The sequence below is a fragment of the Bicyclus anynana genome, chromosome 1 (assembly GCF_947172395.1).
Source record: "Bicyclus anynana chromosome 1, ilBicAnyn1.1, whole genome shotgun sequence".
NCBI classification, from domain to species: Eukaryota; Metazoa; Arthropoda; class Insecta; order Lepidoptera; family Nymphalidae; genus Bicyclus; species Bicyclus anynana.
The window spans coordinates 7,654,275-7,679,413 of NC_069083.1; the positions used below are offsets into that span (position 1 = coordinate 7,654,275).

The window sequence follows — 25,139 nt, forward strand, 5'->3', positions numbered from 1 at the left end:
AATAAAGATCATTTTTTATCTCAGAAAATTTAGGTTTCTTGGTTTATTCATAAGGAAAATTCAGGAGGTCGGCAATCGCTATATAATGTATCATCTATGGGCAATCGCCTGAATGGCTTCGGTCGTACCTTGCTTCTCGATATTATGAGAGGCAATGCCTGCAAACTGTAGCAAAACGACAACTGACAAATAACAATGGTTTTTTTTTTATTTTCGTCAGGTTTGAATTCTAGTTTAATCTAATTATTATAAAGCCACCTCTATAATACAAGTGGACACACCCAACTCACAAAGTTGGGTCCTTTGACACCTATATATTATGTATCTAAGGTTGGGTCCCAATCTTAGATACATAGATAATAGGTCCCAATTTATTAGTAGATACCTACTTTATCTATGGTCTCTGTATCTTTCACCAAAGTTGTAGCATCTACGTCTACTCTATGCTCTGTGGTCTGATATTGGCGCTGATTGGATGAGCTCAATGAGTCAAAATTATTTGAATTTGAAATCAGAAACATCGAAGTTTCCATTTATTTACGTTCTGACTTTGACATAATAAATTTCATATTTGGCTTGAGAGGACATTTGCCGTAATAAATATTTTGTAATTTCGTGTTTTCTTATAAACACGTGTTAAAATAATGGCAGACGAAGGTGATAAAGATGAACGCCCTGCTGAAGGTCAATCTCAGCCGGCTGAATCAGCTGCTTCGCATAAAGAAGATGAACACACCGAAGACGTTGCACACACTGCGGAAAATATAAGTAGAACGTCCAGAAAGCATTCTGTATATCCAGCTAAGGAAGGAACTTCCACACAAATAATCGACATAGACAGGACTGCATTGGAAGCCATACTGGATGTCAGTTCCCGTATACAGGAAATTCAGAAAAAGAGCAAAGTGTCTATGAGCACTTTGGCTTTAGCTCATGAGTCTTACAAAGATAAACAAGTAAATAAAGCTCTTAACTAATTTATGTGTTTGATTTGTAGTTTTGTTCTTCATTCTTATAACGAATACATTATCTTTCAGGCTAAAGCAAAGGAGGCTCGTAATAATAGAGTAGGAGGATTAAAGTCACAAAGTAGATTTTTATTGGAAAATGGTGCCTCGGCACTAAATAAACCGATTGAATATGTACTGGTTAGTATTAATTTGGTATAGTGCTTATTTGCTTCACCCGTATAGATTAAGAGTGCGAATAAAAGATAGCCTATGTAATGGCTTGCACAAAGCTTATAACTAGGGTAGGTAGTTTATATAGGTACCTAAAAATTCAAAACTTAGATAGGATTTATGAGCGCAGTACGACTTATAGCTGTTAGAAGTAGAATTCGAATTGACTAATAACACTGTTTGTACGACCAACGCTCTAGTTAGTCCCTCCCTTCGTCCAGTTTTTTTTTTAGAATATTTGCCTTATCTTTTAAATATAACCAACTAGCAAACCCGGTCTTGCTTCGCTTTGACTTATGTGCGCTTCTTTCTTATCCCTACCTTTCCCTACAATACCCCTACCCTACCATACCTTTAAAACATATTCCTGTTCTTCTCCAATTTATATTCTTGCTGTATTTCACTGGTTTGTTAGTAAGAGCGTATGTCGCATATAAGTACAAAATAGATATTTTTTTAAACATACATCGACATTTTTTTTTTCTTTTTTTTATTCTTTACAAGTTAGCCCTTGACTACAATCTCACCTGATGGTAAGTGACGATGCAGTCTAAGATGGAAGCGGGCTAACATGTTAGGAGGAGGATGAAAATCCACACCCCTTTCGGTTTCTACACGGCATCGTACCGGAACGCTAAATCGCTTGGCGGTACGTTAGTTCTATTTAATATTGATTGTATATGAAACACGGCAAAAACTCACGTGGTATTAGGTCGGAGTATGCCGAAACTTCCGTTTGGATCGTGCCGCGATGCAAGAACCAGCTCATGACTAAGGGCCCCGTATGGGTTCGAAACTAGTCGGGCATCCTCCGACCTAATATCACGTGAGTTTTAGCCGTGTTTCATAATCAATCAATATGAATAACACTCACGATAGTTTAAATTCTAAAATAGTTCTTTTTAAGATGACCAGCTTTTTCGGAAAATAATTAATTAAGTACCTATTTAATTTTTAGGAAGGTGTTTATGATGCTGATATTCATATAGACATTTTGGATAGCTCTTTAGCTGAAGGCGCTAGAAACTGCTTTGTACTCTGTGATGCTTCGCTGCCACCGTTGAAAATGGGTAAAGTCATAATAAAATTCAGAGCATTCTTGATTAGTTTGAACTTTTTGAGAACTATAGCCCTCATTCGTACTAGAGTATTCTCAATGGACGTTAGAAAAGCGTTCCAATTTAGTATAGTTAAGCGAAGGTCTATTACCAACGCTCAAAATTGAAAATGCAAATGCAACACTGCTCGAAAAAAAGCATCCTGTTTTAAAAACGCTGTCGTGTGAACATATATTTGAGAATGCATTTGTTGTATTTGAACGCTTTTAACGTCCGTTAAAAAAGCTCTTGTGCGAATGAGGGCTTACTTTCAAACATTTCAACTTAACCTACGTTTTCCTGAAATTACATTTTTTTCTAAAATTTTTGTTGAAAAAAGTTTGTAATACTGTCTTGTAGACTTTTGAGGTATCGGATGCTAATAAAATATAACTCAAACTTTTAAATATGTAAGAGAAAGCGCTTTTTAAATGAAAATCTTGTCTCAAAATCAAATTTTCACTTTGGTAGATTAACATTATTTCCGGTTTGTTTATAACAGAGTCTGGTAGATTCATTCCTAACCAGAAAGGGAAGATGGACAGGACATATATATCTGATGCAACCACTATAGGAACTGAAGGGATGTGCGTGGCATTTTACAGGATCAAAAACAAAGCTGTTGATATGAAATCTGTTGCCGATGTAAGAATATATGACTATATTTCTATAAAAGTAGTGATTTCTACATACGTACATTTTACAAATCTATATAAAATAGTCAAAAAATATGAACTTACGTTAGATAACTACAGATATTCTGCTACCTTTTCACTTATCTGTACTTACAAACGCCCAAAATCTCAATATGTTTTACCTTTTGACTTGCAATTCAAATACATCTTTACTCCTTGTTGCATTCGCTAAACCTATTCAGATGGTGAATGAAAATTACTAAATACTTTACTTTTGCATTACGTGCTCTTGCATTTCCATTTCATAAAGCAGTTTAAGAAAGAACATTAATATAATAAGGAGTGACTCAAGATTCCTGGCATTTGCATTAACAAAAGTTGTGAATATTCTAGAAGCTCAATGTATCCTCTCTTCTAGGACTATTTTTACGTGGTGTTTGACGTTAATCAAGAGACAGAGAATATTGTGTCCGGTATATTCAAAACGCTACAACGTGTATATGTCCCAGCAGTAAAAGCGTGCCAGGCCTGGGGAGACCTAAATCCGCCTAATCCCAAAAGCGCTGATATTATCAAAACCTATATATCGAGAATTATGCTGTTTATAGATTATCTTGCCAGTAAGTCCCTGTTGTAGATTGATAATTATGATAAAAATAATTATAATTGGTAACCCTAATTATATTGCATATTATGTCAATGTGTATTTTTAGAGAACAGACACTTTCACTCTTGCCAAAGTTTCCGTTTCGACAACACGTACTTTTATAAATGATTTCGGGGGCGCCCGAATTGATACACTCAAGCCAAAGCACCCTTGCAGAATGGCCCGCTAAGTCAAGGTTAGTCTCTGAGGAGACGCCCTGAGAGGGTCCTTTCGCACATATCTTCTGGTGCTTCTGCCTTCGGCAGAATCAACAAAATTCAGGCGAAGCTTCTGCGGTCGCCTAAACCCCCCGGTGACTTGACCCGGGCCGCTGAGGTCTTATTAAGGAGCCTACGGCACTTACTCAAACAATTAAAAAAAAAACAAGTATTATAATTTATATTATGTAGCCATATTTTTTTATCTCTCAAAGATATATCGAATTTATAATATACGTTAATTTTGTCCTAAAGATTACTATGTTTTCAGAAACTAAAGTTGATTTGGATTGTTGCACAAAATTTAAAATAAATCTAATCTTGTACGAAGAGGAATTGTCTGATCAGGATAAAATGAAAGCAGCTATCACCAAAACTCATGTTTTAGAAGAGATTTGCTCGTTTGTTAAACAATGGGTTAAACAAATCACGATGGTTAGTTCATGTAAATTTTACCTATTAACGTACTTCTACATACTTCTGTATACGTAAAGCTATTAAACTACGAAAATGTCTACTGGAAACATGTTTTGGTCCATTATCTTGATAAGTGTAAAAATATTCACCGTTTGATATATGGCCGATGCATTTATATGTATATTCGTATTCTTCAAATACGAGTACGTAATGTAAGTTCACCTTACATGGTTCCTGAGCTCAGGAACAAAATATTTATTCATAACCGTACTACTCTAACATTGTGTGCGGCAATTGTCATGTGATATGATCCGTGTTCGATCCTTCCTTCCACTCCTTCCACTTCTTCCACCAACCTTCGTTGTGTTCGAAAAATAGGCCCTCTGAAAATTGTCCGTCAAGTCTACCACTTAATTTCATATATCTTTCTTTATCTATTCTGTAATGGTGACGTTATATTCAAATAACAGTTAAGAGTTCTTTATAATTATTAGGTGTTAGTCCAAAGCCAACAGCTACGTCGGGAGCCATCGAACATCGGTCCCCTTGCTGAGTTGGATCACTGGCGACGACAACTAACTTCTTTCACGTCTATCATTGAACATATTAAAAGTGAACCCTGCCAGATGTATATATACACGCTTATCCGAGCCAAGTCTAAACTAATCAAAGTAAGTCGTAAACTATTTTATTTTTTAAAAGTTTTTTTCTACTTGACCGGCGGACCAATCAGCTGCCTGATGGCAAGTGGAAAACTATTGCCTATAAATAGATCAATACTTCACAGAACATGCAAGGACCACTGTCTACAACATGCCTCTTTGTGGTCATCAACCTGAGGCGTAGATTTAAGCCTTATGCGCCTGTATTCAATGATCTTCAGAGTACCTAGAAAACAGCAATACTCTTCGGTAGCAGAAATAAATGACACCCATAAATTTCTACTGCTTACGTACTTAAACTATATTAAATTCAATAAATAATTGTTTTCAATTGGCAGAAATGGAGATTGATAGACAATCAAGTTACTGATTACTTCAATGAAGCATTTGATAATGTCAAATATTTATACGCCTTGGAGAAATATTGTGAACCTCTTTATAGGTACCTAATTTGACCATTATATTACTTGTAACCTACCTAGGTCTTCTGTGGTAGTTATTGGTTGTAATTATTTTACTATTTTTTGCCAGGTGTGATCCACTTACAATGCAACAGTTTATTCCTGGTTTACTTTACACGGTGCGGATGATCTTTGCGACGTCGCGCTACTATAATACAACTAAACAGATCTCCACACTGCTCGTTAAGGTCACAAACCAAATCCTCAATATGTGTATGGACTACATGACTAATGGTGGCAAGAAGACAATTTGGAATCAGGACAAGCTTAATTTTAACAAGAAAGCTAAGGTTTTTGATTGTATATAGTAGGGATAAGACTGTATGAAATGTACCTACAGTTTGGCTGTAGAGTTTAACTGAAAGAAATTTAAGAAATAATTAAAAATCTACACCGAACCGTAGAAGACTAACGGCCGTTAAGAAATTTTATCTTTCTGTTCTTATCTGCTTTTCAATAACCTACTGACAGATAGTTTGGCTATGTAAAGATAGTTTGGCTGTTACTGATAATCGAGGATAGCAATCTATCCGTAATCTTGGGTAGGTTATTGAATACGGCCGTAAATCCATTGAAATATAAGCATGTTTTACTTTCAGTTATGCTTAAACTTGTACAGCTTTTATCGGGAATGTTATAACGAAACACAGTTAGAAATGATGGAAGCAGCCGACGAGCGTCCATTTGATTGCTCTGAAATGTATATTTTTGGAAAATTTGAAACCTTCCGAAAACGGTTGTTAAAGGTAAATAATTGTCATTAATAAACGGGTTGATTAAAGGAAGTGCGAAATTGCTTCTATATAGTCCATATAGAAAATAGGAACATGCACATATTCAGAGATTTTGAGGTGCACATTTTGAATGTACATTTTGCGCAATTCGAATTTTTGCCGCGGCGCTATTTTGGAGAAATGACGCTTAAAATCACCATTTTTACCCATTTTCAAAACTCCCGGAAAACGATTCAGGTAACCTACATTCAGCCTTCATTTTTAGATCTAAAAATGGAATTTGAATGGAGGAAATCGCGCTTGATTATCATTAATTGTTTTAAAATTAATATTTTCTGTTTATTATTTTTAGTTACATATCTTAGTGTCTTAGTGTCTTAGTCTTAGTCGTCTTTAATACAGGTGGTTGATTTATTTCAAATCTATATAACTTACTATGTGCTGAATAAAACGACCCTAGAAGGAATTGAGGAATTTGCTGCAAATTTCAACAAGTTGTTCAAGACTATTTCATCAAAAACTTACGACGCTTTGGATCATAGGTACGCCCCATTCCTATTGCCATAAAATTAAGGTATCTTTTTTTTCAAAATACACGGTTTTAGAGTTCTAGCTAGTAACAATAGCTTAATAAATATGCCTTGTTGATTTTAGGCGACCTGATTTCGATAAAGACTACAAAATATACAAAGACAACGTCGCAACACAGGAATTACTTTTAGAAAACTATATGATTACGGTAAGACCTGGTTCTTCAAGTAAGCAAGTGTAGTTAGGTAACATAAAAGATTTTAACTATATATCGATTTACTTATCAAAATAATAATCAATTAAAATATTACTTGAACTAATTTTGAAAATATTTAAAATATCCGGCCCTTTTCCTGTGGAACGTTGATAGCTAAAGCAATTATTGATCAAGGCTCCAAAACCTCCTCTTAATAAACGTACCTACCTTATAAATTAAAGATTACTTCAGTATCTGACTCTTGATCTAATAGCTAAGCGAAAGCTTCTTAAGACACTACTAGTTTAACATTATTAGTAATAATAGCAGTTACAGCAGTTACAAGTAACTTTCAACTATTACAGAGTGTAAATAAATGTCCTACTACCGAAATAGCTCTACATCTGTTGGAGAGGTTCAAGAAGCTAAAACTTGATTGTTTATATCTGGAAGATCAATATTATGATTTAATTAGCAAATATACTGGCGAGATTGAATCTATCCGAGATAGGTATGTTTGTTGTTACTTACTTCATCAATTGAATACTTTTTTGTTCCTCGCGAGTACCTTCACGCCACGGGGAGGCGAGAAGGCTTTAACCAGCGTTTCTAAATTTTCTATGCCGAGTTGGGATTCTGAAACTTTTTGAGTGAAAAATAGCTATTGTTTCGTCAAGATCGGAAATGTTTATCATTTACCGTTTACGTGAAAATGTGAATTATTTTAATAAATTATTTTTATATTTGAATTAAAAATCGGAATGTACGGCAACGTTGCCTGTAGCTAAGAACCCCACATTATTTGTACAAGCTTCGTCGTCCCTTCGGACACAAACATATTCACCATAACTATTTAAGTTTGGTCTAATCAGCTCAAATATATCCTCCTATTTTGTCAGTTCGATGTACGGGATCAATGAGAACTTGCAAGATTTCATTTATAGTGGTGTTCTGAATATTCTTTGAAATTTTCAGCTCTATGCGAATTTTTGTATCTTTACATGTCAAAATTCATCGGATTATTAATAACCGCCGAAAATTTTCGTACCAAATAAATAAAACACAGAATTATTATTTCAAATAAATTTTTCAAGACTCAACAAAAATTTATTACAATTCGTTTCTAGGTATAACGAAGAAAGGGAGAACCCAGAATTACCAAGAAATATGCCCCCCGTATCGGGTAGAGTATTATGGATACGTTTTTATGATAAAAACATCAAGTTTCCTATGCAGGAGTTCATGCAACACAAAGAAGTTATCACTCACATGGTAAGCATGTTCTCAATGCTATTGATCGGAACTAGTAGGTCTAGTTACTACTGTTTTTGATTAAAAAGGTTTTACAAGTTTATCGATTTACTTTGTCAGAATACCCAACGGTGCATAAAGCTATACAACGTCATGAATATCGTATTCACGGAGTTCGAGTTTATTTACCATCGCGCTTGGACAGAAAATGTAGGACAGGTAAGGCTTTCAAATGTTCTTTATAAATGGAAAATTTATATATTATCTTAAGTACGTTAGAGTATTTTTTAGTTGGCTGATAGACTTGAGAATTTACTTGTAATGTGCATTCATGCGAATGTTACATCACAGAAAAATACGAGAACATTTTAGCGAGCATTATATCGAGCGTTCTGGCGAGCAATTCTATCGACCAGATTTGCTTGGAGTTGATATATTAAAGAAGCGCGAGCTTTTAGCGATGTTTGTTATGTGTATTATAGACACCGGCGAAGAATATCTTTGACGAGCATCGAATAGAGCGTTCGCTAGATTTCTCAAAATGTTCGTAGCAATATTTGGCTCTATGCTTGGCTCGGCTCGTTGTGCGACTTGAACATTCACTTGTTCCGTTACAAGTGAATGTTCAAGTCTATCAGCACCTTATTAATATATTTTGTTCTTGTAATATTATTGCATAATTTAAACAATCAAACATGCTTTTAGGTCAGGTTGGGACTAATCGCACCACTCCTGATCCGTCATCCAGTGACAAACAGATTTATTGTGAACTTTAACATTTATATACCTGAGTGTATTCGAGAGGTGGAATACATGTGGCAGTTGAATTTATGTTAGTCTAGATTTTTAACGTAGAACTAGTACTTACTAATGCAGGGAAAATTTGTTTTATGTAAAAAATACTTACCCGAGGTTTCATTACATTTATAGACAATTAATTGTTGGGAGAATACAATTACAGTTCGAGCGCTGTAGTATGGTGCGGATGACAGTTGCCTGTGTGAAGTTTATAATACGTACTATTATCGTAAATCGCGGCAACTTTCAAGAGTGAATCGACCTTTTACTCGTACCATGCTATAGCGCATTATAATCAAGGAACTAGCTGACCCGGCAGACGTTGTTTTGCTTTATAAATTTTGAGGTGGACCACACTTCTAACGTACTAGATGACGCCGCGCGGTTTCACCCGCTGGGTTCCCGTTCCCGCCGGAATACGGGGATAATATATAACCTAATCTAACACTGAAAGATTTTTTCAAATCGGATCAGTAGTTCCTGAGATTAGCGCGTTCAATCAAACAAACAAACTCTTCAGCTTCATAATATTAGTATAGATGAAAAATAAATACCAACAAGATATACCAAATATAAACATAAACCTTTATCGAAATCAATCAAGCCGATTCGGAGGAGTATGGCAAACTAGCACTGTGACATGAGAATTTTACAAGAAGACATCTACCAAATCATAAAATGTATCATATTTTTATAGATGTACCAGACACTGCCCAAATTGTTGCCTTTTGCAAAGAAAAACTTTATGGAGACTATGAAAGACTATCATTTTTAGTCAACCGTAATGACCAAATAAGAAGGTAATTATTTTATCGTGTGTTTAGTTACAATTTGGGTCAAATGGGCGAAAACAAAATCTATGTAATTTATTTTGTGTCCTTAATAAGTACAAATATTGTCATATTGAGTCACAGTAAATTACGAATTTAGCTAAATATGTAGATATCTAAATAGAATTCACTGATATAGGTCTTTGATAAAAAATATTTGTTATGCTAGGCAGCAGAATTGATTTTGCTGTAAGTGCGTGTATTGAATATCAAACAAGCGACAGATTCAACAAGACAAGGCATTCTAAGAGAATAACTTTTAGACTTAAGACTTAAAGGCTTATGATGATCACTAAGCAGTATATAGTTTGCTTTTTATGTTCTTCGTGCATTAAGTGTATCGATCTTTTTTTGTTTAGGAGTATGCCAAAATTATACTTACCACTTCTGCGTGCACAGTTAGTGAAATTAGATAGTGCGTTTCAACCCGGACTATCGAGCATAACCTGGACGTCCTTAGAAATAGAATCCTACTGCGACAAGATCGAGAGTGTGTTGGATGAAGTTGATTTATTTGTCAAAGAGGTTTTGTTTTTTTTATTTCCATATTATATAGGATATTCTGGTGCTGAACTCTTTAGAATCTAATTAGCAAGTACATATACTTATTATGTTTGTTTACATATTAATAAAATTAGGTACACCAAGTTAATGTAACATAGAGAATTTTTAACAGCGAGAAGTCATGAAGATTGGTGTTGTTTTGTTGACATCCAATAAACTCGTACGAACCATTTTGCTTTAGCGTTTCTACTTAGATCAGTTAAGATGCGGATTGCTTTTCCAGCATTTGTGTGCTACATGACTGTGATTAGTGCATCTTCAAGACAAAAGCGACTATGCACTTTTAGGTAATGATGATAATTACAAGTAGTGTATAACAACATCTGATAGTACAGATTCGTCTATAATATGTAGCCTCTGTGTGCAATCATTAACCTAGCGCCTTAAAATAAGCGTGCGGTCAAAACGCGGTTAACAAATATACGAGTAATATACGGGCGGCGCTCCTATAATCCATCGCCTGGGTGCTACAACATCCTCTGCATCGTATAGTAAAGATCTATATTGAGGTAAAGTTTCCGAGATTGTAGGGGGTAATCTCTGGATACACCAAACTGATTTTTAAAAATCTTTTACCAAAAGACAGTTAAATTATTTGTGGCTTTATTCCCTATCCTCCATATTTTGTCCGTGGAAACTACGTGGGTGAAACTGCGGGGCGGCTGCTAGTTTAATATATATACTAAAGAACTTTTCATCGCAGGTTGTGGATATGAAAGAGGCGCGTATTGACGCGATATTACAGTCTATATCGAAGACGTTACTCGTGTATTTGCCGGAACAAGCTGTCGATCCAAATTCCTTTTATGAAGACAACCTCGTTAGACGCGATGAAATAGGTAAAATGTTTAATTTACCTTAATAGTCTGTCAAAGTAAGAGATTGACTTTCTATGCCGTTGTTTTTATACAGTCAACTTCCAATATTGATATTTCCTTTACGACCAAATTTTAACTAAGGTGTTTTGGAATATATTCCCACATTTGGTAATATTACAAGAAATCATTTTAACCATTAAATTTTCTTTATACTATACATAATAGATAAATATTTGTTTCATCATGTACCTCTAGACGATCAAACAAGAAATTGCCTTAACAATCGAGATGAAACTATCATAGTTAGAAAGCATTTACTGAAATTCATACTCATTTAATTTTTTTCATTTGTAGCGGTAGATTTGCAACAGAAATCATGCAATGCGGAGGTGGCTGTTATAGAATTGATAAACAAGTTTTTAGGGAGTGTGCCTTTGCAATCGATTCGGGATCTAAAGGATAACTGGTAACCGCATACTTAAAATTTTCGTAAAGAATAACTAACCGCTTAAGTTTCGTAAATTTAGGCATAGAGCAATGAAGAATTAGTGAATCTAAGGGTAAATTGATAAACTATTATTAATATTGATTATGTGTTTTGTAATAAATAGGTTAGATACCGAAAAGGCACTAAAGCAAGTAACTTCGGCTACTAGAGTCTTTCCTGAAGATGCAGGTAAATCAAACTTTAACTCTACTTGCCTTACTCAAAGTAAATATTATTTATTAACTCAATATTTTTTTTAGCTTTTCTAGAAATTGAGAACCCAGAGCGATATGAACCTATGCACGCGATAAATGAATGCAATGAATTATTTGCTTATTTTGCCACGAAATGTTTGGAATCTTTAATAAAATGCACCAGACAAAGTCTGGACTTACTAAGAAAGAGAGCTTCGGTTTCAAGGTTATAGTTGTGGCATTATGAAGAAACATTTACCCACTATAAAGATTAATATGTTAATTCGAGTATTGCTTGTTCTATTAGTTTTCTGACGATGACAACCGATCCTGAAGAGCAAAAGAAGCTAAAACCACTCATGTTTACAATGATGTATTTAGAGATTCCTAGGATTTTAATCAAACCTTCTTTAGAAGAGATTCAGAGCGCGTTTTCGCAGGTATACTCAGTAAAGTAAAATGACTTTTGAATTTTGGTTTTTTAAAAGTTATATTATGTATTGTCTAATTTAAGGTGGTGTTAAACTGTATAATGGACATACATCGTAACGTCTTCATGTGGGGCCAACAGGCGCTGTTGCAGAAAGAGGATATGAGAGAAAAATCACTTTCTATAACTAGGGCAGCCAGTAGTAAATAGACAAATTAGTACTGCTCATCATCATTATCATTAGATAGAAATCGCTATTACAATAAATTTACATCATTTATTTTTTTAATTTTTAGAACATTGTAAAAAATAAATAAAGTAATATTATATTTGCAACTATATAGTGGTATGTGATTCGAATCAAAGATGAGGCGATTTGCAAAAAAACCAAAGTCACTGACATAGCTTAGCGGGTTGCGTAGCTGAAGAGACAATGGGCAAGGCACATAGTCCCAAGAGTGATGAAAAAGTTGATGTTGGGGTCTTATGGCGACCTTGGACCGAAAAGCGCAGTGCTGGTCGACCCGCCACTAGGTGGATTAAGGACATCAAGCGGGTTGTAGGGAGCCACTTGATGCTGACAACTACAGAATGTATGATTTGGAAGTCCTAAAATGCTCATTTCCAGCAGTGAACGTTCATCGGGATTTAATCTTAACAGTTATTTAGTAATAATATCGTACAGTTCAATTCTACTTTTGAATATTTCATTTTTAGTTTTTACATCGATTTACCTAATTAAGTAACACTGGTAAGCGGAAGCAAAGTGGAACAAATTGCATTAGCATTTTTATTCATATAATATTGCAAAAGAGTGAATTAACTACATTTCAACTCTTTTTAGCAAGTTCTAGATCTGGTTCAAGTCTCATGGGAGTTAGAAGTTATTTCCGGATGGTCTCCGAGCATAAAGATATTGTACGAGCTGTCATGGCTTTGCAGGGCATGATGTATATGTATAAACCAGATATTGAAAAACTGATGACTGTAAGTATACAAATCATTTCAATAATCGTAAGTTATAAGTACTTTAAAGATTTGAAATGAACAGTATTTTTCGTTTTATAGGCTTATAATAGATTCGCACCTTTATGGGCGGAAGATAGAGTGCAACAAATCCAAAGCTTTGTCGATACAAATCCTCTAAATGTTATAATTGGCGATATGTTTAAAAAATATGAAGGACAGACGGATGAAGTTCTCAATTTACCAAAAAGACATATTATTGGATCAATACAAATAAATATGGGTAATTCTAGAATATATGATCATTATTTATTTACATGTAATTGCACTTAATGGATAAAGATAAAAAATGCTGTTGCATAGCAATTTACCAAGTATTTAATAAGTCATATTTTTTAGATCAAATTACTTTAGCATTGCATATTGAATCTATTGAATGGAAGAGAATACTGGGAAAACTTCTCAGTATGGCCTATAGAGAAAGAGTATTAAAATTAATGCAATTTATCAAAGATCGCATGAAGACTATGAGCAAGAAGATCAAGGATTTAGATGACGTCAGAGTAGCAATGCTATGTTTGGAATTGATACGAGAGGAGTTTATTGGGTAAGAACATTAGGAATAAAAACTACGTTTACTTGCAAAATACGTGTAAAAAATGACTATTCCTTAATGATTTTGTTTGTTAACTATTTTAGAATGGATATGGAATTAGATTTGATCGAAGAGAGCTATGCTTTATTTAGCCAGTTTAATATAGACATTCCCAGAGAAGATGCCGATATGGTTTATGGACTGCGATATGCGTTCCAAAATATGTTACTAACAGTTAGTTTTGTTTCTCATCTATCTTCCCAATTTGTTTTCGTACTGTAAATAGCTTCAGTTTTTCATGAATTGGATTTAATCATCGCATTGAAATCATATGTTTTTGCTAATTTGTAGATAGTCAGTACTATTGCTAAAATGCCGACACTTTTAATAAAAAAATATCATTTTTGGAAATTTTAAAAATAGAATTATTTCATTGTTTTGGCAAATTTGTTCGTTAGGCCCAACAAGTGCAACAACGTATAGTAGAAATGCAGGGTCCTCTACAGAAGGAATTAACTGATGGTGTTTCAAATTTCTTAAAAGACGTGTTAAAGTTTGATGCTGATTACGAACAGTTTGGCCCTATGACACCAGGTCTTTCTGCAAGAGAAGCCAGTGACAGGTATTGGACAGTTTTTTGTGATATAATGTGCGATCAACCCACATATACAAGTATTTGCTTGTATTCTACTGTTTATTTTTTTCATTGGTTAGAAGAAATAAATATAAATGTATAAATACATATATTCATACAAGGATGACTCCCCCAAGCCGACTGGTCCTCGTGGGGGAAGAAGACCACAACCCTCCAACACAAAGACATAACAATTCCACCACTTATAACAAAAAAGATCATAAACACAAAATATACATCGCTGCACTCAATGTACTTACCCTTAAAAATGAAGAAAATCTCACGGAACTGACGTATGCTTTAAAACGCATTAAATGGGACATTGTTGGCTTAAGTGAAATAAGGCAAATGGGAGAAAGAATTATTTCCCATTCAGAATTCCTTCTATATCATATAGGAACGACCCCAGGTCATCATGGAGTTGGATTCATTATTAAAAAACACCTTGCAAACTACGTGGAGAGCTTCATAGGAGTATCAGAGCGCATAGCGTTAATGAATCTTAAGCTACCGGGGTACAAAGACCCATGGTCCATCATACAAGTATACTCACCTACGGAACAATCTGATGTAGAAACAGTAGACTCATTCTATCAAGATTTATATAAAACAATCCAAGACCATGCTTATAATAGTATTATTGTATTAGGAGACTTCAATGGCCAAATTGGAGAACGGCAACCAGAAGAAAACACAGTATTGGGACCATTTGGATATGGAAAAAAGACCAGAAGCAGAAACGGAGAGAAGCTTGTAAGCTTTGCGCAGGAAAATGGTTTGCGAGTCTTGAATTCAATGTTTAAGAAGAAAGAAAGTAAAATGTGGACCTGGATATCACCAGACGGGAAAACAAAAAATGAAATAGATTTTATAATGACTAATAAAAGCAGATACTTCGCAAACATGAAAGTTTTAAGCAATTTCAACTTCAATACCAACCATCGAATGATTCGAGCAGAACTATTGACAAACCCGCCAAAAAACCCAAGACCGAGAAACAAAATGACATTTACAAAACCGACCAAATACCAAACAGCTCAAATAGCCAATTTCATAATGCCAAAGCTGATTGACTACAATAGAGAAACAATAAACATGCAAGTGCAAGAAAAATACAACTGGTTAGAAAGAACAATCAAATCATCTATTCAACAAAGGACTAATAACAAAGACCTATCTGACAAGTGGAAGTCTGCTAAAACTACCAATCTTCTTAATGAACGAGCTGACCTAATCAATGGAAAAAGTACTAACGACAGACGAAAGAAAATAGCAAAACTCAGCAAAGAAATAAAAGAAAGTATAAGAAAAGACAGAACTCGGAGAAGAATGGAAACAATGGAGAGACACATTTTGCAGACAGGAGGAATAAAAAAGGCTAATAAGGAGCTAAACAACAAAAAGGACTGGATCGTACAGATGAAAGATGGTAATAGATTGAAAGAAAACCGACGACAAGGAATTTTAGGAATCGCTACATCTTATTACAAGAAACTATACGAATGTACTAGAGTGGAAGAAGAAATAGAAATGTTAGAAATGTCAACCGTACCCAGTATCATGCAGGAAGAAGTAGAATTCGCTCTAGAAACTCAAAAAGACGATAAAGCTCCGGGACCAGACGGAATAAGCAACGAATTATTAAAACAAACAAAACAGGTAATAACACCTATTCTAAAAGAAATCTTCAATGATATCACAAATTCAGAATCGATTCCACAGCAATGGACTGAATCTAATATAATCCTTTTGTACAAAAAAGGTGATCAGTACGATATCGGAAACTACCGGCCTATAAGTCTGATGTCCAACGTATATAAAATATTTGCTAAAATTATACTCAAACGAATTGAAAGAAAACTTGATGAACAACAGCCAGTAGAACAGGCAGGCTTCAGAAAAGAATACTCGGTTCTTGATCATATCCATGCTGTTAGACAAATCATTGAGAAGTATGGGGAATATCAACTTAAATACTACATAGCATTTGTCGATTATAGCAAGGCTTTCGACTCGCTATTACATACGAAAATCTGGGAGGCGTTGAATGACCAAGGTATAGAACAAAAATACATAAGATTGATCCGAAATGTCTACAAAAACAGCTCTGCCTGCATTCAGCTAGAAAAGAAAGGAGAACCATTTAAGATACAAAAAGGAGTAAGACAAGGAGATCCGCTCTCTCCAAAACTTTTCTCCGCTGTCTTAGAAATGATCTTCAGAAATTTTGAATGGGAAAATCTTGGTCTTAATATCGACGGCCGCACACTTACACACTTAAGATTTGCTGATGATATTGTGTTATTCGCAAAAACAGCAGGAGACCTCAATATAATGTTAAATGACCTAGCATGTGAAAGCGGAAAAGTAGGACTGAAATTAAATCCCGAAAAAACAAAAGTAATGACCAATGGAATTGAAAGCAGCATAATAGTAGGCGAGTCACAGATTGACTATGTTGAAGAATATATATACCTCGGACAGTTGATATCACCTACAGATAATGTAAACAAAGAAGTCGAAAGAAGAATAGCAAACGGTTGGAAAAGATATTGGGGCTTACGGGAAGTAATGAAAGACAAAAACTTACACATAGCAACAAAGAGCAAATTATTCAATGTCTGCGTCCTACCAATCTTAATCTATGGAAGTCAAACATGGGCCATAACGAAAAACATAGCCAATAGACTTACCATTTGCCAACGAGCAATGGAGAGGAGCATGTTAGGAGTAAAAAGAGCAGATAGAATAAGAAACAGTAATATTAGGAAAAAGACCAAAATACAGGATGTGACCTTAAAAGTAAAAAGGCTAAAATGGAAGTGGTCAGGACACATGATCAGAGAAAAGGACAAGTGGAGCAAAATAATTACACAGTGGTATCCAAGAGAAGGGAAAAGGAACAGAGGAAGGCAACAAAAAAGATGGGAAGATGATATCAGACAGGTTGCTGGGAAAACCTGGACTAGAGTAGCCAGAGAAAGAACTGAATGGAGAAGGTTGGAGGAGGCCTTTGCCGATTGGCAAACGGACCTACAGAAAGTAAATAAAAACGAAATATACGAAAAATTTTAAATGTATAAACGATATAGTATTTAAATGTATGTAATATTTTGTATTGTATATACTATTGTAAGATATCCTTAATGAGGTCCGAATAAAAGGCTTATTTATTTATTTATGTATTTTAAATACATATATATATTAAAAATATATTAAGAGCAATTATGTAGGAGTGACGGTGTATCTGCGATTTACTTTCGAAGATATATTAACATCTTTGTGGAGTTCCTTGGATCGCTCAAAAACGCCTCAAACATAATAATTACTGATATCTTTGTTGTTTGTGCGTTTGGATTTATACATTTCACAATCAAAAATATCACGTTGAATATAAATAATCTAAATATTTATGATTTTTCATCTGATTACGTTAGAATTGTTTTTTATTTTGTTTTCGAAATATTAGAACTGTATTTATTTTACAAACGACAATCTTTGTTTTTTTTATGTATGAATTAGTTATTATTATAGACTTATTTTTCTCCAATCTCTCATAAAAATATTTCTCAAGGTATTAAAATGGCCTATTTATTTCTAATCTGTAAAATTTTAGGGTTATTATGTTCCAATCGCGGTTTGATGAGCTATGGAGGCGATTCGAAATGTATTCTAATGGGGAGAAACTATTTGGAATGGAAGTTAAGGATTATCCCATTCTTCACCAGAGGAAAAAAGAATTCAATTTACTAAGCAAGCTGTTAGTGCACACTCTTATGAAATATAATTTTTTACATACACACATAAATTAATAATTTTAAAATAAATGTATATATCTTATCTCTACATAATATTTGGATTTACAGGTACAGTTTGTATCTTGCTGTAATGAATTCGATTGACGGGTATTTTGAAACACCGTGGGTATCTTTAGATATTGAGCTAATTGTGGCTCAATTAGCTGAATTTGATCTGAGGTAAGTATTTATATCATAGATAGGTTATATTATATAGTTTATAATATGTCGTAAGTAATTAAAATCTATGATTATACATTTTTAATATATCTACCGAAAATTTCAATGAGACGATGCGTTCCCGTCCGTGCCCGTTCTATTAAAAAACTTCCTAATGTTCTAGTGAGTTCCAAGTATTAAGCAAGGTATAAAGATAATTTGATGGTTGTTGATTTTGATAACTTGGATATGGATAGTTTAAACAAATAAAATAATTGTCTTTATCAAATTAATAGGTGTAGAAAGTTACCTAGAGGTATGAAAGACTGGCCTGCATTTATTGATTTAAAGAATAAAATCGACGACTTCAATCAAACGTGTCCTCTATTAGAATTAATGGCAGATAAATCAATGAAGGAGCGACACTGGAGGAGACTCGAGAAATTAATGAGTAAATATTCTCTTACTGATAAAATTAAAACCATATTTAAGTTTAATATTATATGTATTTTTTAAATTATTATTAAAACATAAATATGATTGATTGACCAATTAAATATTTAGTTAAATTTGTATTTGAGTATCAATGAAATATAATTTCAGATTGCGTTTTGGATGTTGAATCTGATACTTTCACTTTGGCTAATGTTATGGAGGCTCCGTTATTGAAGAATAAAGAAGATGTTGAAGTAATTACAATTTGATGAAATACATACAAGAATAAATAATTATTTAGTAGCATTTAGCACATTTTCACACTGTAATATTATAATGTTCTCAGGACATATGTATCAGTGCTGTAAAAGAAAAAGATATAGAAGCTAAATTAAAGCAGATCATAGCTGATTGGGCGGTTGTGGACCTCACGTTCACAAATTTCAAGAACCGCGGTGAGCTGTTGATTAAACCGCAAGAAACGCTCGATATTATAACGTTGTTAGAAGACTCTTTGATGGTCTTGAATTCGTTAGCATCGAATCGGTACGTACATACATACTCGTATCTAATAAAATCGCTTAAAATTATTATTTTCTCTACTACCAACATACAAAAAAATAGGAACATATTCTTAGGCTTTAAAGAAATCGCAGGGATTCGCGTATCAGTGTATTCAGGCTCAGGATCGTAATATTTGGTCCCTACAAAAGGCCCATGTCCTGCAGCGGACGTCCATCAGTTGACATGATGATCAAATTGGATTGATTAAATTGTAATAGTTAAATTTTCAGTTGACAAGTTTAAATTGTTAGTAAATTTAATAACACCAGATGTGTAAATTAGTTTGTTGTGCTTTTAAGAATTTGTTGTGGGTCTAAGAATTTAGAAAGAAAGTAAGATCTTTATTTTATGTAATGCTACATATTACATTATTCAATTCTAAATAATTATATTATAGCTTAACTGTCCACGCAGTGCAACAGCAATAAAAGAATGACCTGCAATATGTGGCATAACCTAGAAAAAGGCCCCAACTCAGCATTTTGCCACATACTTTTTTTTTAGTAACTATCTTTGTAGTCTTTCTTTTTAAATTGTCTATATTCAGATACAATGCACCGTTTAAGAGAGATATATTGTTATGGATCAATAAATTGGTGGGCACGACCGACATCCTGGAGAAGTGGCTGCAAGTACAGACGTTGTGGATGTATTTGGAAGCCGTGTTCGTTGGTGGTGATATCGCAAAACAGCTGCCAGCTGAGGCTAAAAGATTTGCTGTAAGGATAAATAAGTTATAATGCTTCTAATTTTTTAAAAGTTTAAAGTTGGTACTTTTAAAATAGTGTAAGAGATACCTATTAATGTAATTTTTATTTAGATTTTATGAGTATATCGAAAAATAAGCAAAATATTATAGTGGCATAAAAATTAACTTTTTTACAGACAATCGATAAAACTTACGTCAAAATCATGTATCGTGCCCGCGATATGGTCAATTGCGTGGAAGTGTGCGTTTCTGATGATACATTGAAGCAACTGCTTCCTCATCTCATAGAACAGCTTGAAGCCTGCCAAAAGTCACTCACTGGTTACTTAGAGACCAAACGGCTTATCTTCCCGAGATTTTTCTTCGTCTCAGATCCAGTTCTTTTGGAAATTCTCGGACAATCATCAAATCCGCAATCTATTCAGGTATATAATATTACAGAAAATATATCTTAACAATAATTAGACAAAATTTATCTTGAAAGATATGATTTTGTTGTAAACTATGGTAATTTTTTATTTTGCCTAGCCACATCTACCTAGTATATTTGATGCAATGTACACGGTCGACTTCGATGATAAAGATCGTATTATAAATATGAATTCTAACAATGGTGAAACTATTCCCTTGGAACGGGCTGTTAGTTGCATTGGAGGAGTAGAGGTATTTATAACTTTTGTAATGCATGTATAAAATAAAAATTACCTATATCATATTGATTTTATATATAATACTAACAACATTATTAAAAGTATCTGTTTTTGTTACTTAGATTTGGCTTAATACTTTGCTGGATACTATGAAAGACACTGTAAAGAACATAATTGCCAGTATATCTCAGGCTATGTCCTCAGATCCTGAATTTGAGTTTTTAGTCAGTTTTTGGCATTTTCCGGGTCAGGTAAACCATCTATAAATTAAAAAATATAAAATTCAAGATTTTATATAAATATAAATATATACGAGTAGATATTAATTTTCAAATTTTCAGGCAAGTTTATTGGGGATGCAAATTCTTTGGACAAGCGATGCTGAGTACGCATTAAAAAAAGCTAGAGCTGACCGTTTTATCATGAGGCTAACGAATCAGAAGAATCTTGATTTATTAAACGGCCTTATTGACCAAACTGTTACAGACTTAACTCCTCTAGATAGAACTAGAGTTGAAACTATGATTACAATACACGTTCATCAAAGGTATTTAGACTTTAAAACATATAAGATCGTTGGTTGTATAATATATAAAGTCACAATCTTTTAAACAGCACTTTACAAATTGTATGTGCACTTATAATTATTTCAATGATATGAATATTTTAGAGATATATTCGACGATCTGGTAAGAATGAGGATCAAATCTCCCGGGGATTTCGAATGGCAAAAACAAGCGAGATTTTATTACTTTGAGGAATCTGACGATTGCATCGTATCAATAACAGATGTTGACTTTTTGTACCAGGTGATTGTCCTGTTTGATTCTGATTAATTTGACTATCTTTTAACTCTTATCTACATAAATTTTCAATATCATACATTAAATCTATGATGCATTCTACTTCTTCTTCTACTTCTTAAACGCTTCTAAGCGTTTACGTACAGTTTAAATAGTTCAGTATATTTTCTTAGAATGAGTACTTGGGAATAACTGAGCGTTTAGTAATAACACCACTAACGGATCGTTGCTATATTACACTATCACAAGCCATCGGGATGAGTATGGGCGGGGCTCCCGCGGGTCCTGCAGGAACGGGCAAAACAGAGACTACGAAAGACATGGGTCGTACGTTGGGCAAGCTTGTGATCGTGTTCAACTGCTCTGATCAGATGGACTTTAGAGGTTTGTTGTTCTTTTCAATACTTATATATAAATACTAGCGGACCCGGTCAAGCTTCGTTTTGACATAAGTGCACTTATTCTTTATCCCTACTCTACCCTTCTATACCTCTACCCCTACCCTACCCCTACCGCTTGACTCTTAAACGTTTGTATGGGAAATAGAAAAGGGCAGTTTTTAGGGTTTTCCCGGAAATTATTTGATTTTTTCTCACCTTTTAAACCTTCCCTATACCTCCACGAACATTTCAAGACCAAGATAAGATAAATCCGTTAAGCCGTTCTCGAGTTTTAGCGAGACTAACGAACAGCAATTCATTTTTATATATATAGATTTATATAATAAACATTAAATACATTAAAGAGATTAGTCACTACGATGTGTTATTACCAATAAACACGGAGTCTGACCCAGGATCTAAAATGTCTTTGCTTTTAAGGTTTGATCTTAGTATTTTTTGAGCTATCTTGATACATGAGACAAATAATATTCTAGGTTTGGGTCGTATCTACAAGGGTTTGGCTCAATCTGGCACTTGGGGATGTTTTGATGAATTCAATCGCATTGAACTACCAGTATTATCTGTAGCTGCGCAACAAATTTATATATGCCTAACAGCGCGGCGAGAAAAGAAGGAATTCTTTATTTTCAGGTTAGAAGACTCTTTATTTGCATGAAAAGCACAAAACAGCATATAATTCAGACACGTTATTGTCTCTTTCCAGAAACTCAAATTAATCATTTTGTATGAATCTTTTAAATAGTTATATACCTCTTTTTTTTTCGAAAAATAACGCCACAAGCTTCTTTATATCTAAAATTGTATACCTAGTAATAACATTCTTTTTCTATTTAGTGACGGCGATACTGTGAGTTTAAATCCAGAATTTGCTTTCATTATTACAATGAACCCCGGTTACGCTGGACGGCAAGAGTTGCCAGAAAATTTGAAGATTCAATTCCGCTCTGTAGCCATGATGGTGCCAGATAGGCAGATTATTATCAGAGTCAAGTTGGCCAGTTGCGGTTTTAAGGAGAACATTTTGCTAGGTACAGTACCTACCTATTGCGATTATTTTGGCTAGGCTTCTTTTTAGTAATTTTTCAGTTACAATTGTAAAGTTTCTTAACTTTTTAGCTCGTAAATTCTTTACTTTGTATAAGCTTTGTGAAGAGCAACTATCTAAACAAGTGCATTATGACTTTGGACTTCGGAATATCTTATCTGTGTTGAGAACAATGGGCTCCCAAAAACGTGCTAATCCTGAGAGTACTGAGGAAAACATAATGATGAGAGTATTGAAGTGCGTATATATTTTTAACTATTATTTTTTAAAGTGTACGCGTTAAAGTTTGGTTTCTGGGGTAACTTTATTCTCTCCGTGCTTACATATATCTGAATTATCTTTTATGTATAATCAAAATTAAAAACGTCTGCTAGTATTTTCTTGCATGAAAATAAATATAAATTAGTTATTTATTCAATATATTTTAGGGAAATGAATGTATCAAAATTAGTAGATGAAGATGAACCTTTGTTTATATCATTAATTGAAGATTTGTTTCCTGGCATGAAATTGAGTCAAACCTCACACAAGTAAGTTTAAGTTTGATAAAAGATTTTATTATTTTAGTAATCTACATATACCTACTTTAATATTTAAATTACAGTTTACTGATATTTTAATCATTTTTGCAAATAGAGAAATGCAACGTGCCATAGGCCTTATGACAGAGCGAGCCGGTTTAGTTAACCATCCTGAATGGAATTTGAAAATAATTCAGTTGTATGAGACGTCACTAGTACGTCACGGCCTTATGACGATGGGTCCAACAGGATCTGGAAAAACAACGTGTATTCACACACTTATGGCAGCGCTTACAGAAGTTGGAAGGCCACATAAGGAAATGAGAATGAATCCAAAGGTACGGGATAAATATTGTCAATTACGTCAGTGTTCCCTCTCATTTTACTTCACACCACATAAAAATGATTTCATCTCCATCCCCTGGATGCCTGATACAGCAGCACCACGAGCCAGTTTTCTCAGTTTGCTTCTGCAGCAAAGCTGCGTTATGTCGGCTTTCATCTTCAGTGTTCTTGCATACCTTTAGTATGGGGTTGTTGTAGATAAGGTTAGATAGGTATAGATAAATAAATCATTTTCTAAAAAGCTGGATACGCATTGATAATGACTCATCAGGTGTTAATGATGTTCATGAAAGCTGTAGTCACTTAACATGAAGTGATTTGCTTGCTGGTTTGCACAAAAATGTCTAACCACAATTAATATCACCATAATTATCAAACAATAGATATCTACTGCTGGACATAGCCCTCTTGTAAGAATATCCACACGCCCTTTCATAACCACAGTCACATCGTTAATTCCAATGGCTGTAACGCGCTTGAAGTCAAGGTGCCCTGCCCAATGTCACTTTAGCTTTGCGACTTGTTAAGCTATGTCAGTGACTTTAGGTCTTCTGCGGATTTCTTCATTTCTAATTCGCAAAGATAATATCTATTTTGGCCGAAGGCAACGCAATTGACAGAGCTAAATACTCATGTAAAATGACCTGTTAATTTGTTCAGGCTATAACAGCACCTCAAATGTTTGGTCGCTTAGACGTAGCTACCAACGATTGGACGGATGGTATATTCTCCACTTTGTGGCGGAGAGCTTTAAAAGTAAAAAAATCTGACACAACTTGGATTGTTCTGGGCAAGTATACCTTATTATTTCCGGTGATTTATATAAATAAACAGGAATATAACAGTAACGTATTGTTTGCAGATGGACCCGTCGATGCCGTTTGGATTGAAAATCTGAACTCTGTGTTAGATGATAATAAAACATTAACTTTGGCGAACGGTGATCGTATATCGATGGCGCTCAATAGCAAACTTGTATTCGAGCCCGATAACGTTGACAATGCATCCCCAGCCACCGTCAGCCGTATGGGCATGGTTTTTCTCTCCTCCTCTGTACTTAAATGGCAACCGATACTTGAGGTATTTAAAGTATAGAACAGTTTTGTAAATTAAGAAAAGCTTAATTTTTTGCTTCTTGCTTAGATAGTATCAACCCATATTCACTACTCACTGCTGAGCTCGAGTTTCCTCTCAGAATGAGATGGGTTAGGCCAATAATCTACCACGCTGGCCCAATGCGGATTGGCAGACTTCAAACACGCAGAGAATTAAGCAAATTCTCTGGTATGCAGGTGTTACGATGTTTTTCCTTCACCGTTTGAGATACGTGATATTTAAACACAACTGAAAAGTTAGAGGTGC

General features: G+C 34.4%; 1 protein-coding gene across 1 annotated transcript in view; it reads left to right on the forward strand.

Moving 5' to 3' along the window:
• The first annotated feature begins 488 nt into the window (after nucleotides 1–488).
• LOC112052886 (dynein axonemal heavy chain 8) overlaps nucleotides 489–25,139 on the forward strand; it is a 43,434-nt gene continuing 18,783 nt past the window's right edge. The window contains exons 1-48 of the mRNA XM_052886968.1: nucleotides 489–956; nucleotides 1,038–1,148; nucleotides 2,140–2,251; nucleotides 2,781–2,923; nucleotides 3,332–3,533; nucleotides 4,049–4,212; nucleotides 4,689–4,865; nucleotides 5,195–5,298; nucleotides 5,388–5,607; nucleotides 5,917–6,063; nucleotides 6,454–6,593; nucleotides 6,706–6,790; nucleotides 7,144–7,289; nucleotides 7,906–8,050; nucleotides 8,150–8,248; nucleotides 8,735–8,861; nucleotides 9,525–9,627; nucleotides 10,017–10,182; nucleotides 10,925–11,060; nucleotides 11,394–11,505; nucleotides 11,651–11,715; nucleotides 11,787–11,946; nucleotides 12,028–12,160; nucleotides 12,235–12,349; nucleotides 12,995–13,137; nucleotides 13,219–13,399; nucleotides 13,516–13,723; nucleotides 13,816–13,945; nucleotides 14,170–14,333; nucleotides 17,962–18,105; nucleotides 18,212–18,322; nucleotides 18,598–18,752; nucleotides 18,905–18,990; nucleotides 19,083–19,282; nucleotides 19,848–20,019; nucleotides 20,186–20,434; nucleotides 20,538–20,672; nucleotides 20,782–20,910; nucleotides 21,001–21,206; nucleotides 21,330–21,468; nucleotides 21,636–21,846; nucleotides 22,340–22,496; nucleotides 22,701–22,894; nucleotides 22,983–23,148; nucleotides 23,340–23,441; nucleotides 23,548–23,770; nucleotides 24,438–24,567; nucleotides 24,640–24,857. Of these exons, the coding sequence (XP_052742928.1) occupies nucleotides 645–956; nucleotides 1,038–1,148; nucleotides 2,140–2,251; nucleotides 2,781–2,923; nucleotides 3,332–3,533; nucleotides 4,049–4,212; nucleotides 4,689–4,865; nucleotides 5,195–5,298; nucleotides 5,388–5,607; nucleotides 5,917–6,063; nucleotides 6,454–6,593; nucleotides 6,706–6,790; nucleotides 7,144–7,289; nucleotides 7,906–8,050; nucleotides 8,150–8,248; nucleotides 8,735–8,861; nucleotides 9,525–9,627; nucleotides 10,017–10,182; nucleotides 10,925–11,060; nucleotides 11,394–11,505; nucleotides 11,651–11,715; nucleotides 11,787–11,946; nucleotides 12,028–12,160; nucleotides 12,235–12,349; nucleotides 12,995–13,137; nucleotides 13,219–13,399; nucleotides 13,516–13,723; nucleotides 13,816–13,945; nucleotides 14,170–14,333; nucleotides 17,962–18,105; nucleotides 18,212–18,322; nucleotides 18,598–18,752; nucleotides 18,905–18,990; nucleotides 19,083–19,282; nucleotides 19,848–20,019; nucleotides 20,186–20,434; nucleotides 20,538–20,672; nucleotides 20,782–20,910; nucleotides 21,001–21,206; nucleotides 21,330–21,468; nucleotides 21,636–21,846; nucleotides 22,340–22,496; nucleotides 22,701–22,894; nucleotides 22,983–23,148; nucleotides 23,340–23,441; nucleotides 23,548–23,770; nucleotides 24,438–24,567; nucleotides 24,640–24,857 (7,377 nt within the window). The 5' untranslated portion in view covers nucleotides 489–644. The remainder of the gene's footprint in view (nucleotides 957–1,037; nucleotides 1,149–2,139; nucleotides 2,252–2,780; nucleotides 2,924–3,331; nucleotides 3,534–4,048; nucleotides 4,213–4,688; nucleotides 4,866–5,194; nucleotides 5,299–5,387; nucleotides 5,608–5,916; nucleotides 6,064–6,453; nucleotides 6,594–6,705; nucleotides 6,791–7,143; nucleotides 7,290–7,905; nucleotides 8,051–8,149; nucleotides 8,249–8,734; nucleotides 8,862–9,524; nucleotides 9,628–10,016; nucleotides 10,183–10,924; nucleotides 11,061–11,393; nucleotides 11,506–11,650; nucleotides 11,716–11,786; nucleotides 11,947–12,027; nucleotides 12,161–12,234; nucleotides 12,350–12,994; nucleotides 13,138–13,218; nucleotides 13,400–13,515; nucleotides 13,724–13,815; nucleotides 13,946–14,169; nucleotides 14,334–17,961; nucleotides 18,106–18,211; nucleotides 18,323–18,597; nucleotides 18,753–18,904; nucleotides 18,991–19,082; nucleotides 19,283–19,847; nucleotides 20,020–20,185; nucleotides 20,435–20,537; nucleotides 20,673–20,781; nucleotides 20,911–21,000; nucleotides 21,207–21,329; nucleotides 21,469–21,635; nucleotides 21,847–22,339; nucleotides 22,497–22,700; nucleotides 22,895–22,982; nucleotides 23,149–23,339; nucleotides 23,442–23,547; nucleotides 23,771–24,437; nucleotides 24,568–24,639; nucleotides 24,858–25,139) is intronic.